Consider the following 16,664-nt stretch of genomic DNA (forward strand, 5'->3'; position numbering starts at 1 on the left):
TTTGGGACATGACATCTTTCGAATTCAAAATTATGAAGAAAGATTTTGTTTTTAGCATGGACAACACATAGGCTGTACCTTTATTCCAAGTTTTGTAGAATTACAATCCATAGCCTTAAACTGCTTTTACTTTCAGATGTTGATACAAGGCATACAATATTGAAATCCCGAAAGTTGGGCATAATTATGAAAAATTTTAGAAAAACACAGACACTGAACGGTTGTACATAGACCATAGAAAAATAGACAGGAAAAAGCCCCGTGACCTACAATTTGTATACCAAGTTTACTGTCAAATAATAGAGTAGAAAAGAATTGTAAATAGACATATTCAATTATTCATATCATTCCATGCAAACAGATAAACCCAAGACAAAAGATTTTAGGATGGAGTTTTAGTGAGGTTTTATATTCATTTAAGTAAGCTTTTATTGCCCATCCTCAAGAAGGGATGGTAAACATCATCTTGAATTACTGCTGTTTGTGGTGAAAGTATTGTGACAGTGGGTAGAGAGTTCCAAGATTGAAACAATGATGATGAATGAACAGTGATATACTTCAAATTCATGATGACGTGCGACTTAGTGAGGAATCTACAGCTAGTTAAGTACAAACAGAGAAGCTTTAAATACAGAGAAATGTGTAATTTTCAGCATTCACTGACATAAGAAAGAAACCAAAGAATGCCACAGATTCATCAAGCAGATCTTAGGGATGGAAAGCATCACTTTGGCTACAACAAACACTTCTGTAGTCATGCAGTCACTGACTCTGACATGTCCCATGTCCACTGTATAATCAGAGGCTCCTTTCATTTCACAAATTCAACAGCAAGAAGTTGTTTCCTTGTACTTATTTTAATATGCTTAAATATTTTTCAGTAATTCATGCGTTTTTTTTAATGTTAATTATTTTATTAAAATAGAATTACTTTCACAGGTTTTGATAAAAGACAAAGTTCCAACTTCAGATTTACTTCCTGTGAAAGACTGTTTAAGGCATTCTGAATTTGCAGCACCACCACCTGAAGCCTACATCACTCATGCTCTTTCAGTCACACCTACCACTTCCCAAATGTTTAGGATAATCTGACTTGTTCCTCTGTACTTGGTCCTTAATTCGACAGGGACCATGTATCTCAAACAAATTACAGCACAATCCTACCCTACACTCACAAGAAAAATGTTCACATGAAAATAGCAATTCCATCATTGGTTTTGGTAATAAGATTTCTTATTCGTTTTAACACTATATTTTGGTTATTTTGTAAGAGATATGACTTAATATATGAAACTGATGTTATGCTATTCAATTTCTGTACCTCTCCTGTCAGGTAATGTCTTGCAAACTGTTTCACCACTCGATAGTCACTTGCAAAATATTCCATTAAAATTGAAGGAACTTCTGCAAAATCTGTAGGACATCTCGTACCTGAAAAATGAAACTTCCACAGTAAATATCACTTAGGCACCAAACCAAAGAACTAATCAGATGAAATTAAGGATAACGTTGGAAATATTCAGCAGGTCATACAACATCTATAAAACCAAAATGGAATTAATGTTTTTTTTTAAAAAATGATGTTCCATCATTACTGGAACATACACAGCAGGGTTGTCGAGAAGTTCAGCCATAAGGCTATCACAATCAAAGATGGATTTTCTGTTGACCAGCCAGACTCCCAAGCTCAGTCAGCATCTCCTGCTCTTGGAACACACACCTTCTCAGACCAGGCCTACAGACCTAATTCTCTAGTTAGAAACCAGAAACCAACTAACCAGTGAGGTCACTTGCTACACAGCCCCCTTGAGCATGAATGCACTTGACAGCCAGTAAAAAAAAACTACGCTGTTAAAAAATTCAAATTTACTCAAAATTCTATTAAAATAACTATATATGTCAAAAATGCAAAATTAATGAAATAAATTTAAAAATTAAGTACACTTAAATCAAAATCAAATTTAAATGAAAATTTCTTCTATTACAATTCTGCTGACAACTATTTCGACCCATTGAAATAAATAGGCCTGCTGGCCTTCCACCAGGCTTAGGAAGACAGAATTCTCAATCTAAGTTTTGGAAAATCAGCAAAATTTTGTATATTTGGTGAACTACAACAGAATTCTAAGTGCATTGTAGGTGCCCCAGGGCCCTCAGACAAGTGAGGAAGCACACAATGGCAACTGTTGAACAGGTAAAACCCAAGCACATCAATCCTTTAAATATAAAATCCAGCCCCACTAATAAAGATAGCAGGACGGTGTTTACAAGAAAAATATCCATTGTATGCACTCCATTAAAGAGCTAATGGAACATATCCACTTAGATCCAAGTAGGGAATCACAGTTTCAATATAAATTGTTCATAAGTTATTAAATTCTTAATGTGGAGCGACCCGTATGGGGTTTAAAAAAATATATAAATGTGCAAAAAGATTTGCAATATTTTAGTAAACTTGCTTCAAATCTATTAAGGGATTTGAGTGAATAAAATGATTTCTACAAGCAGGCAAAAAGGAAAGAAGCTTTGAGAAGTACAAAAAAATACTAGAAGTAAAGCTAGCCTTATATTTCAAATTTCTCAATTTTTCTGATGCGAAACAGAAATGAAATGAGAAAACCTCCACCATTATACCATAATCATGAATATTATCATCTTTAGTATGTTGTATTACAAGGAAAACAGCAGAGCAATTATTTAATAATTAATATCCTGAATGGAAATTACCTACCAGTTACATGTTGATATCTGGTCCGGCCCAGCATGGAATGCATCGCATGGCCCATTTCATGGAAGAGATTCTCCATCATACCAGGTGTTAGAAGTGTTGGGGACGAGTTTGTTGGATGAGGCAGACTAAGCATCAGTACTACGATAGGAAGCTGATACTCTCCATTCTCCATTAATCGTCCTCCTCGAATTGTAAAGTGACAGTCCTTAAATGAATGCACATCAATGCTCTTAATTTTTCGGTGATACCTCTAATATCAAGAGACTCAAAAGCAAACCAAAAAAACATTAAGTACATTACTATAGAAATTGGAAATCTGAAATAAAAACAGAAAATAGAAATAACAGATCTGACAATATCTATGTTATGGGAAACAGTGTTCACGTGAAAAAAAAACCACAAATGTTCAAAGATATGTTTTTCACTCTCTACAAATGCAACTTGACTAGCTAGAAAAGATTCATCTTCCAATTTATAACACTCTCTGTGTTCCATGGGAACGTAATACAATGGTAAAAATAGATATTAGGAGAAGTCTGAATTGTAACACTGACATCTACATATAACTACTTTCCACATTTCAACACTTGGATTTGTTGCTGCTTTACCTCCTTTCCTCAACTTCAAACAGGTTACTTGAAGTGGTACATTCATCCCTGTGAATATCTACAGTCTCTAAATGAAAATCAATACCTTTTAAAAAACACGATGCTCTGAATTGTACACAATATTTACAATGAAGTTCAGCCGAGCTCAATTAGGTAAAAATAGTTAATTATTTGTTATTACAAATTACAATAAAATATTTAATTGGCTATTGATGTTCATTTGTGTCTTTTATCACCGTGATTCAAAGTGCAAAGGTATCCAGCCTTAGAATACCGTATATTTTTGAAGAAAGTTACTGGACTTGGCTGTGGAGGATCCAGAGCCTGTAACACCAGTTAGCTCATGCTAATTCATATTTTAATTTCATCTACATGCTATATTCCATAATCCTTAATGCCATCACTTAAACTGCTAATGAAAATTGTTCTGAAGCTTTTTAGTAGCTGTGATTACATAGTGCAAGTTTCATCCCTCTCCCCCAAATCACTATCGTCTGCTTGAACAAGTATTCTCAGAAACAAAGGCTATATTCTTAGAGTAAATGGAGTACGCAAGTTTAACACAGGAAACTGCTTTTTGGTGTAAAATAGAGAGCAAAGAATTATGATGCAAGAGAATATAGATGCTGTAATATGGAGCAAGAAAAAAAAAACTGCTGGATGAAACCAGAGAATCAGCCAGCATCTGTGGAGATGGTGGGATGCAAGATCTCAACCCAAAACATCAACTGTATCTCTGCCTTTGCAGATGGTGCCTGATCTATTGAGTTCATCCATCAATTTGTTATATGCTTATTTTTATACAGAACATTAGTAAGAACATACCTGATGGGGTTTGTCAGGTCTGTGGAAGAAATCACAATAAATATACCCCACAAGTCCATCAGTTTCATCAACCACTGCCTAGAAGAGGAATATCAGAGTTTCACAATGACTGACTTTAAAGTACAAACTTTCGGTATATATCAGTATCATGAACTGGCAATTCAGAAGATGCCACTAGGTGGCAAAATAGGTAGGGGTCATGTTAGACTTTGCAGTCTCCCAAATTGAAATTGTGGCAATCTTGGAAATATTAAATTGTAAGAAATATGACAAACAGCAGCCACAATACCAAAGAAAGTTCAGTTATGAAATCTCTGCTGGTTTACAGAGCAACCTTATTCCAACATCAATTTTCCCAATAATCTATCTTCACCAAATCCCTGTCAACTTCTTCCTGATGGTACGATTCACCCATACATCAGAAACAATATATAGTAGCCAATTAACCTGCAGCTAGCAGATCTTTGGGATGTGAGAGGAAACCAGAGTAATATCTGATGGAAGCTCTGTGGTCACGGGGAACGTGCAATATCCACACAGACAGCACTAGCAACTGAACCCATGTTGCTAGTGTTGAGACAGCTGCTCTACAAGATGCATTACTGTGCCATCCCTCAGTGAGTAGTATAATAATGACCAGAAAATCTGTTTCAGTTGTATTGATTAAGCAATAAATGTTTGTCAAGACAATGAATGACCGCTTCTATCATTTTTTTAATTTTCCCTTCAAAGTGTCTCAACCAAAAAGTGCACCTACAATGGTGTAATAGAATTTTAGCGGTTACTTTAAAACAAACCAAAACTGCTGAGACTAAGCCAGGAGATTGACACTGCACGATGTGCTTCCAAGTAATGAAGTTCGAAAGTCGAAAAAGGTACATTCGATCTTCAGTTAGGAAACCAGCAAAAACAAATGATCTTGTAGTGATAAAAAAAACTAATGAAACTAAATTAGCGACATAGTGATCTTAGTGCTCCAATTTGCAATCAGAATTAGTGTTCTATATGTATTTAAGCGGTTTGATAATGTTCCAATTAGCGCAACTAAGCGTTTGAACTAAATTAGCGATCAACAAAAAAAAAACTCATTCTCCCTGGCTCAACCCTCTCCAACAGACTAATCTAAACTAACATTTTTCTGTCATTCATTCTTTGGAGGTTTTCTTCTGCTTCGTGGATGTCTGTGAAGAGTAAGAATTTCAGATTGTATACTGTATACATTCTCTGATAGAAAATGGAACTAGTATGAATACGTAACTATATTCACTTGCTTCTACCACACCCCAACCCATGTGACACATTATCATAATAAACACACCACAAAATGCAATACAGACACATTAGATACATGGATCCAACAAGAACAAGTGACATACACTCAGCAGTTTAGTAAGAAAAGGATCAAGAGAGCATAAACTGATCTCTTAAATTTGACAAGTTGACAAGAGGAAACAAGGGATCATCCATAATGCACCATCCATAAATTTTAACAAAATAATACTTAAGCAACCATAATAAACATAAAGAATATTAAAATTACTAATATGTCTACCAAATCTCTACAAGTAAACATGTTTTCCTATATATGAAGTCCAAACTTCCCATATTTGTGATCTGTACAATAAATGAAATCTCAAAACATTAGACCTCAGCTATCAAAGCACGAACTTTAGTATAGGTACTTCAGTGGTTACTTACCAGCTTTCGGACATCTTCAGACCATACTTCACCTTTTCCTGGTTGTTCTACACAGAGTGAGACACCCAAGAGCTTTGTGAAAAGTAGATTTAATCCATCCATGCAAGCTCCCAAAGAAAAATATGGGCTATAAAGACTAGGTTCTATGTTGTATCTAAAATGGGAGCAATGAAAAGTTATTCTTTTAAAAAATATAATAGATTTAAAACACTGAAATGCTGGAGAATTGTGTTAAGACATAGATGAGATACTGTTTCTTACTTGTACTAAATATGACACAATTACAATTTGCTTCTTATAAAATGCAAATAATGTGCAAAATATGTCACCTTTTTTCTTTATTGCCCCCTGTTCTATCACAATACTGCTAAACTGAATCAATTGCTGGCTATAGCAGAAGTCCTGTAAGGAATACTTAAAAGAGCAGAATGATAGTTATGGTTTCCTTACAGTTATTAAAAAAATGTAACAAAATAAATGCTTTAGATTCCATCCCCAGACTTTCAAAAAAAGTGTGGTGGTCACACCTTCCAGTTCTTTTGTGGATAAATGCATCTGCATAATTAGATTGGTAAAAATTACTAAAAAGATACTGAAAATATAAGCAAGTCAATGTCCTCCCCCAACCAAGTATCTCCAATCTTAGTTATACTATGTGGAGTTCTTGGACAAACCACAACATCCACGTGCCCAAGAACAGGATACAGAAAAAGCCTGTCATGAGGAGAGACCGCCAGATACAAGGATGAGAAAATTCAAGAAAGGTTTCAAATCATCTTCTTCAAAAAAAAACCCATATCTCCATCAACTCTTGGGAATCCATGATCCTGGTCCAGAATTGCTTGAAGAAGAAAATGAGCATTTTGAATAATGTCCATAAGACCATCGATAAGCAATAGTTGATGCATTGGGAGCTCATCGAGCTGCATATAGGACGAAAGGAGAACACCATCTACCAACTATCCAAATGCACTGTCAGGCACCTTCTTTCCCCCTTTGCTGCTCCCACCTCAGAATCCACAAAATTGGAACTGTACCCTCATGAGGGATTATTCAGGAGGACTACTAGATGTATTAGCCAGAATTTCCAAATACTTGCATCCGCTCAGAAGATTGGTATCATCTCATCCACATTTCATTATCAAAAGTTCCACACAATGAACTATTGGCCATTTTTTTTATATATAAAAAGGATTTCAGTTTGATTGTTTTTCCAATTACATCTGTTTCTCTTCTAAGTCTATTCATGCACTTGAATAAAAAAAGACACAGAAGTTTTCTGTCATTTTTATCTGCATAAAATAATAATGCTGAAGGTAAAAATCTCATTATTATATATTATTCCCTCCCCCACCCCACATTAGGAAGAAGACTTTTAAGAAAAAAAAGGAAGCTAAAGACAAAATAGAACCCAACCGAACCAACCACGCAGATTCCCACTGTTCTTTTCCTTGGAGTATATACAAGGCATCTAACCAACCAGTCAGAGAAAGGAAGGGTACTTAATTTTCTTATTTCATACTAAAAATGACTATTGATTCACTGTTTTCTGAGCGGAGATAAAGGCTGGGCACTCTCAAAATCAAGAAACTGGTTATTTGGCATGATGCTTGCATTAACTGGCTGAGGGCTTAAGCATTCCAAATAACTTTAGACAGCTTTACACAAAAGTCCAAATAGGGAAACTAGAAGGTCTTTCGAATAGTTTAAACTGAAATTAATAGAGTTTCAGGAGTAGATAAACTTTGGCATGGGCTTCATTGTCCACATTTCTGAGGTGGAAATAAGTAATCACATTAGTGTAGCTATCTGAGATACAACTCATCATGGTATTGAAAATGACAGAGTGAGGTTGCTAATAGCATCAGAATGATGCCAGGAATAGAGATAGAGTGAGCGTCCAAGGAAGAGTTTATGATGAGAATCAACAACAATGACTGCAATTATCCTATGATGTTTGAAGGATCACCCAGCACTGTACTACATTGAAGGAATCTGACAATTTTAATATAAAGAAAGGTCAAGAGAGTCAGTTATGTGATGGATCTAGGCATAATCATGCATGTACAGAAAATGCCCCTTTTTTAAATGATTTACCAATAATCAGTATGTAGATAAGAAACAGATTTGGGCCACCAGAGTTAATACTACCAGTTGAGAAAAGCCATCATTTTAATTATACAGTTGCATCACCATGAAAATAAAGCCATTAACAATAACTCATCAAGCCCACTGTGCTTTATTTACAAGTTCAAGTTTAATTGTTATTCAACCATACATGAATACCTAAGAATACAGCCAAACAAATCAACGTTCCTTCAGCGTTAAGGTAAAAAACACTGTACCAACAGTCAAATACAGCACCAAGCACATATAGGACATTAGAAAAATACAGTCCAAGTCCATGAATGTTGCAGCAGTCTGCAGTTGAACACAATACGGCTTGTCTCCTACTGAGCGAACACTGGAGGCAGCACCAACTCCAATGCCTCTCTCTGAGTGGTTGTAAACAGGCAACACCTCAGCTCCCCCATCAGTGAATCAGATGCAGCACCCCACACCACTGATGTCTAATAGGGTCTTGAGATCTTAAGAAAAGTGACCAAGACGATCACTTAGCCTGCGCACTGTCTTCACACACCGATGCCTCTGATACAGGCAGCAGCACAATCTGCACCAAGTCCAGCTCCCTCTGCCTGTGAGCAACTTGCTAATAGGGTAGACTTGCTGAACTTTAAGTTCTTAGTATCCAGCAAGGTCTTGTGATCATAAAAAAAAAATACGTTTAACAAAGAAAATAACACCTTTGGTTAGTCCTGTAGAAGCTGCTGCATCCGCGCATGCTGCCATCTTACCGGAAACCAACATTCTGGGCTTAATTCCCGCTGCTGTCTTTAAAGAGTCTGTACCCTATCCTCGTTATATGCGTCTTCAGACAATGCGCATTCACAGTTATGCATCAAATCTATTTCTACCAACTTCTCCTTATACGCCTCCAAAACTCAAAGTTATGTGAGGCTGCTGGGACGAGAAGCACCGCTTTCCCACCAATACAAGTCACATGCGCATGCCTCACAGTCTCACTCCCAGCTCCTGCCAGTCTTGCATTGGTTTTGGCAGCGTGTGGATGTGCGATCTTGCACTCTTAAGCTTTTGTTGTTTTCACCTATGGTGCACTGTTTTTGTGCTTGAAATATGTAACTATGCCTCCCAAGCGTCCTGTGTCAAGTCCTGAGCCATCAGCCAAGTGGCAGAGAACCACTTTAACACTTGGAAAAAAGCTGGAAATTATAAATAGGGCCGTGTCAGGTGAAGGTAACACAGCCCTGGGATGCTACTTCGGCCTGGGTGAGTCCACGATCAGAAACAAAGAAAAATGCAGAGAAAATAAAAAGTGCAGTGATTGATTCACCACAAGTGTCTTCAAGGATTGTTACCAAAGTGCGTAACCCGATTATGACAAAAATGGAGAAAATGTTGAGTTTGTACATTGAGCATGAAACAAAGAAAAAAACACTTAGTTCCGATCATCTTCATGTGAAAGCTTTGGAAATTTATGGTCGCCTTTGTTCAGAGGCTAGTGAGGAAGTGTCAATTGATACTGTTAGCTTTAATGCAAGTAGGGGATGGCTTTCTAAGTTTGTTAAGCTTCACAGGCTTCACAACTTAGCTGTGCATGGTGAGCAAGCTAGTGCTGACCACAAAGCTGCTGAACGCTTCCCTTTGCAGTTGCGGGCTATGATAGCTGAGTTAGGCATCACACCAAAGCAGGTGTTTAATGCAGACGAGACCGGACTTTTTTGGAAGCGTATACCGAAACACACTTACATAAGTAAGGATGAAAAGACTGCGTCAGGTTTCAAGGCAGCAAAGGATAGGTTGACTCTGCTTATGTGTTCCAATGCCGAAGGAGACTGTAAGATGAAGCCTCTCTGCTTCCTGTACACTGGGCAGCTGCCAAGCAAACAACCCTCACCACTTTCTTCAAACCGGTGTCATCTCCTGCTGCCAGCAGTTCTGAGAGTTCTGTGAGTCTTCCTTCACCCCTTGCTGTCCTTGATGATCCTGACAACCCACAACCATCCATCTCATCCATGTAAATCTGCCCGACACCACTGCACAACCAATCATCTCCCGGAGCCAATACATCTGCCACTGTAGGTGAGTACTGTACACCTTAGTATGTTAACTTTCTATGATTTATTACATTGAATATTACCTTAAATTGATGAAATATAATATGAATGTTGCCTTGTGGTACTGCTTTTGTGTCATATTGGTATGAAAATATGAATAAATTACAGATAAAACATATTTAGGAAGCCCTCCAGAACACATCCCTATTTTCTCCATTTAAATAATTATTCACATTATGCGTTTTCCATACACTATGCGTCAACTGCGAGGAACGTATCCCCCGCATATAACGAGGATAGGGTGTATGTACTCCCCATACCACGTGGGTTTCCTCCGAGTAATCTGGCCCCCCCCACATTCCAAAGACAAACGAGTTAGGGTTAGTAAGTTATGGTAATGTTACGTTGACACCAGAAATATGGCGACATTTGTGGGCCGCCCCAAGCATATCCTCTGACTGCATTGGTCACTGACACAAACAACACATTTCAATGTACGTTTTGATGTACGTTTGACAAATATCGCTAATCTTTAAGGAAATATAGAGAATTTGGCTTTGATTTGACAGTTCTTAGCATGAAGTTCAATTTAAATGTTTTGTTGAGAATGACAAGGAAAAGAACAATTGACTGGAAAAGACAGTCTTCTGCAACTACTCATAATTTTCAACATCTTCCTTGTGCCTTCCCAACAAATGCAACAATATTGTATTGCTCCATTACACAACAAAAGATAACTGAAATGAATGCTGTCATTTCTAAATTCTGAATAAGTAGCAATAGTATTTCAATTTCTGGAAAACCATACATCATCACACCTTACCTTTCTGCACGAACAACACCACTATAGTAAGAGTGGTCCCATGGCATCAGTTCCTGAAATGTTAACAAAGCTGTTAACAAATATTGTTATGTTGTATTTTGCCTAGTGTTTCATTAAGTTTACAATAAACATAATGCAGCATTTGACAATTTACATTTCATTACACAAAAAACAGATATTAATGCTCTCATATGTCTTCTAAATATTAAAAGCAGAAACTCTGGGAATCACTGAATTTCTTGTTTCCTTGTTTTCCAGTCTGCTGCTGTTCTGCTTCCATAATAGTTAATTACCTAACCTAGAAACCAACAATTTTATACTCTTTTGACAGCAGTAGTGCTTTGCTATAGCTTCACAATGAAAATGAGTTTTCATATTTGCCTCTACAAATAACAAAAACGTATCACAAATTTACCAGATTAGAGGGATTAATCAATCAACAGCACTAACCTAGTCAGATAACACATGCTATTATAAAAATTGCTGCTTTTTCTCCAATTTGAGTAATACATCTGAACAGGTACTATGCATAATCTGAAACAACCACAATTTGAGATTAAATCAATGCTGGCAGTGATTTGGCATCTCGTGTAAGAACATGCTCCACTGCCTTCTGTGTTTGGCATAAAATTTCAATTATTTGCATAACAAATTGGATGGACTTCAGAGATTGAAGCAGCTTCTGATTTTGTTGTGGTTTAGTATTTAATTTTGGATATACTGGCTTCTCTTCTTGGATATCCAAAATTCTTATAATCTTTGTAGATTGCTGAAATTTAGAATTGCAACCAATTCAGCACATTCATCTGAAGAAATTCTTGTTACATCAAAAATTATGGTGCCAGAGATTTTTTCCCCCATATATGCATGAACTGTGGGATGGCACCTTTGAGATAAAACTTCTCTGTGTGGAAAATGAATAAAAGAATTAGGTGTAGGATAGGATACTTCCAAACAAGGGTGACACCATGCAGTTATTTAACAGGATCACAAATGCTTGCCAGCTTGCAACCTCTGTTATCATGTACAGTAATCTCAACTGCATTATCTGAAGTAAGCACTTTTAGCCTCCGTTGTGATTCAATCTATTAAAATCCCCTTTGATTTCTGTGGCACCCAAGCACATATATTTAGGATTTTTCTGAAACAGTAAAATTATTTTCCATAATTTAGTTTACTGCAGTCTATGATGTGGGATGTAACACTGGACAAATGTTTCCTTCAGGTATAAACAGAATTCAGGAACCAAGTGATATAATATGGATAAAACTTCTATGGTTTGTAGAAGAAATAGCATTGATAACCACGTGACATCTATTTCATTCCTCATTTCTGCAAATGTTTTCCATCAAGGTTCATTCAGATTTAAATATGTTTTATATTATATAGGTTTAAAGCACAGACCACAGCACCACTTGCAGCAATTTAAAAACAAAATTAACGAAGTGAAGAGTCCAAATTTGCATAGAAGTGGGGCCAAAAAATTCTCAAAGATAATGAACATAAAATTAGCAAAAGGTTGCAACCAACTTGTACTAACTTGCTACCTGCTAGCACTACAAGTAGCTAAGCAAGTTTATCATTTGATGACTCAGACATGGCGCAGCCTTACAATAAAAAAAAACTCTAAATTAGATTCTGATACTTTACAATAACATCTAAGTTTTTGATCTTATTACATATGTTCTTGATGTTTCTGCAAAAATCAAACATAATATGGCAGATGCTGAACTATCAGCCAGAATGATCAGAAAAAATTGCTGTCTATATGGAATACTTACAAAAACTGAAATAAATGCAGCACAGTTGTTCCAAGGCAGACATGCCTTGCCATATTTTTATTTAAAAATGACAACTAAATTTTGAGTCAGGTTTCTAATTATCCCCCCAATAGTCAATTTTACTTAAGGTGGAGGCAGATACTCTCATCGTAGAAGGATCTAGACAAATACTTGAATCGCCAGGCACATAAAGTTACAGATTTAATACATTTAAAAACAATTAGCGGAGCATGTACATAGTGAGCCAAAGAGCCATTTCTGTGCTCTTTCTCTTCTCTGTGACTCTTAGTTGAGGAACTATAACTGTTCAGAACATTGCCACCTGTGCGCATTTCACTCTCTCCTTCTACACACATACACTACTAATTCCACAGTTACAGAAATGTCTTAAGCAACTCTAACAAATCAAGAATGTTTTCATGTTGGTACTATCAGGCTCATTCAGTAAAAACAATACCAATCTATTCATAAACAAAACTTCACATTTCACCTTCTTTTGCCAACCTCAGGTATCTACTCCAAGTGATTCCAATGCATATAGTTTCCTCATGTGAAAAAACTCCCCATCTGTGTTGCCAAAATCCAACATTTACACCTTCTTTACAGTAATACAAGAGGTAACACTGAAACTAATTGCCAAACTGTTTACTCAAAGTCTGCACCCCAAAATGAATTCAAAGAAGGAGAAACAATTTGGGGCATGATATACAACTGTTCAGGCTTCCAACTCCAACTAGTACATAGCTGCTTATTTTTCAGCTTTAAAGATAATAAGCAATTAAAAATAATGAGGAAGACATGAGAAATTACTCGGTCAATAATACAGAATAATAGAAAGTTGTGAGACAATGATCATCCAACTCAGTGAAAACAGTGGATTATCTAGCTCTTAGGAGGCACATTGGCAAGAAATTAAAATGCCAGGTCAGAAGTGACCTGGCATAATATACCTTTCAGCTTGGACTTTGGGTACCTGCTGAGTAACACCTAATATATCAGCTGAAATATTACCTTCAAGGCAGCCAACATTCTTTCACTAAACCATCTTCTCTGGAAGATCCTGAAAGTAAGCTCTAACATTCAATTTTGTACTTCCATTTTAATGTGATGACTTTTGGGATGTCCCTGACACATATGGAGAATAAATGAACACAAGGTATGTAACCCATCTATGGTATTGCATTTTGCAATTGATCACCAGCATTACCAATTCTCATTTTCTTTTCTCAGTACTGTTTGTTGATTTGGGCAGGCAGATTGGTTAACTTGAAAACTTTTTGACAGTAGAGTCTTTTCAAGTGTCTCCATAAAAGATGGGGTTTCTTTTAAAAAAAATGCTCCAACAGTATCTTGACCTTACAAGCCCCTCTATTGTTCTGTGACTTTATTTTCCAGTCAAGGATTAAACAAAGCAGTGTCATTGGTTTAAATAATATACATTAAAACTTACAAAATTTGTTGGGTTTATCTTTTTCTTCATTCCTTTCATCATAAGAAAATCTTTTTCAGTTCTGCAAAACAATGGAATGAGATTCAGTGCCAACGGGCTCTAATGCAGGCCAAGATACAAATAATGCTACAAAAATAAATGAAAACCAATCAATAACCTGCACTTATACAACATTTTTAACATGAATATTGTCAATTTTGATTTTGTGATCAAAATTTTGCATAAAGCGTCAAGGAGTATTTTAAGTGAGAGAAAACCACTATAATTGGGTTCAAACATAGTGCCAGAATGGAAGGAGCACAGTAATTATACAAGTTTGTGGTTAGAGATGGGAAAGGAAAAAGAAAGTCATGGAAGCTTTGGAAACATTAAAAAAAATTAAAAATTGAGACCCTGCTACACTTATAGTATGTCAGCAAGAAGATTGATAGTGTTAAGGATAAAGACTGTAAGACTATCTAAGGGAATAATGGAGCAATCAATGGCAGAGACATGGATGAACAGCAATAAGTACAGGAATGGTGAAAGTCTAAGTTACAGGACCATATGTGATTCTACACCCACTCCACATGGTTGACTTTGAAATGTTTTCTAAAATAACGAAGCCTTGGGATAGTTGTCCCAATTTAGACACCAGTCGTCACAAACATCTGAGGGCTGGTATCTAATTTGAGAGTGCTGTTCCATAGGTTGGTAAAGTGACAGAATGACATGAAAACAGACAGTACTTCAAATACTCAGCAGATAATGAAGTGTTCGTGGAGATAGAAACAAACGTTTCAGAATGGGCAAAGTGAGAAAAGTGTGCAAAGAGAAGGACAGAACAAAGCAAAGTTAGGAGGTGAAAAGGCTGATCAGTAGATGAACGAGGGCATTAGAAGAAGAAAAAAACCAAAAGAAAATGTTAGAACTATAAGATCCAGAACATTGCTGGAGATCTGAAATAACAGTGAATGCTGGAAATACCCACCATCTGTAGAGACAGAAATACTGTATTCATGATGCAGGGAGATGACTTTATATCACAGCTGGCTGTTTCAAAATAACAGGAAAACTGTATCTGAAAAGTTAAGTTCAGTCTTGTGTTCCAAGGACTACACCATGCTTGCAGAGAAGACAGGGTGTTCTTCCTTCTGCTTCCACTGGGGCTTTCCTCTTGCAGGACTACACTGAATTCCTGTTAATTGGGCCATCGATTAAATGGAGCAGCCATTTATTTGGGACAACTCTTAAAAGAACAAAAACTAAATCGAGAAATAACTGGGATTCTCTTTATTTTATTTGGGACACTATGTCGCTTAATTGGGACAGAGGCCATTGCCGAACAGTAGCGTCAGTTGTGTGTCTTTGTGTTCAAAAAGCAGTGATTTTTGTCACTGATTGTTGGTGAACAAATAGTATAAGACAACTCAGAACTGTTTTGTTCACTGTGGTTTCAAGCATTCAGGCTTGGAGATGCCAGAAGTGGCTGAGAGTGAAAATAAAACTATTTCACTACTTCAATAAATTAGGATCTGTGAAGAATATGAAGGTATTGACAATCATCTTGAATGTTACAATGAAAATGAAGATTTGGAGGCTGCAATCGTCGAAAGGATTGTATAAAAGCAGTCCACTACCTACATTGGTTTTGTTCATTCACAGTCAAAAGAACACAGCAATATACACTGAATGAGTTCCTACATTGCTAACTATTAGGAACTAATACAGTTTTATTGTACTCTAGCAGTATTGGTAGTGTTCCAATTTGTTCTGTATTTCATTTAAATATATAATTTGTTACCAGTTTGTCTTTTTATACCTTTTTAAACTATTTCCACGAAACTTCAGCTGATTAGGGCAGCTGCTTAATTGGACTAAAATATATTGTTCCTGATGTGTCTCAATTAATCAGAATCTACTGTATTTAAAATTAAAGGTCATTGTTTGCCAAGCGCTAGTCTCCAGTGGTCTCAACATCAGCAAAATGTGATTAATTTGTTTTCTACCACTAAATGACTGAGCATACTATCAGCAAAAAAAAAACCCCAATAGTATATCATTATGCTTCAGAAGTAACCAACGCTAGTATAGCAATGAAATTGGCATTTACCTGATAGTATGCAAGAAAAATTGCCTAAATACATACTACTTATGAAAAAAAACAGACCTCTTAAGACACAATTGATCATTAGCAATGAGATGGTAAGCACCAAAGACTGCATGGTTATGCAGCATCTATGTACCAGAAACCAACTTGCTAATGCTTAGCTTGGTTCTTCCAGAAACATTTGATTTCTGGCTTCTTGATCCAAACATAGACAAAAGAACCTTGTTCCAAAGGTGAGATGAGAATGACCACTCTTAATAACAAGTTATCAACCCGAGTGTAATGTCACAAAACCTCAGTTAAATTGAAATCAATCAGGATCAGGAGAAAATAATCTCTGGTGGTGGTTATATATCCCAGCACAAAGAATATCAATTGTGCTTGTTGAAGGTCAATCATGTCACTCCAGGTCTTTCTTGTGGTGATTCTGTTTAAGACCCAACCATATCAACCGCTTGAAGCAATACTTTCCCTCCATCAGACGCTTGGATGAGGGCATATTCATTGACGACCATGGAGTCTT

At 36.5% G+C, this 16,664-nt stretch overlaps 1 protein-coding gene across 1 annotated transcript in view; it reads right to left on the reverse strand.

Moving 5' to 3' along the window:
- LOC134349030 (mitochondrial intermediate peptidase-like) overlaps nt 1-16,664 on the reverse strand; it is a 109,747-nt gene that overhangs the window by 56,776 nt on the left and 36,307 nt on the right. The window contains exons 9-14 of the mRNA XM_063052876.1: nt 14,053-14,113; nt 10,822-10,874; nt 5,863-6,016; nt 4,165-4,242; nt 2,732-2,936; nt 1,322-1,431 (exon numbers count right to left, since the gene is read on the reverse strand). Coding sequence (XP_062908946.1) covers nt 1,322-1,431; nt 2,732-2,936; nt 4,165-4,242; nt 5,863-6,016; nt 10,822-10,874; nt 14,053-14,113 — 661 coding nt within the window. The remainder of the gene's footprint in view (nt 1-1,321; nt 1,432-2,731; nt 2,937-4,164; nt 4,243-5,862; nt 6,017-10,821; nt 10,875-14,052; nt 14,114-16,664) is intronic.

The sequence above is a fragment of the Mobula hypostoma genome, chromosome 7, assembly GCF_963921235.1.
Source record: "Mobula hypostoma chromosome 7, sMobHyp1.1, whole genome shotgun sequence".
Taxonomy (NCBI): Eukaryota; Metazoa; Chordata; class Chondrichthyes; order Myliobatiformes; family Myliobatidae; genus Mobula; species Mobula hypostoma.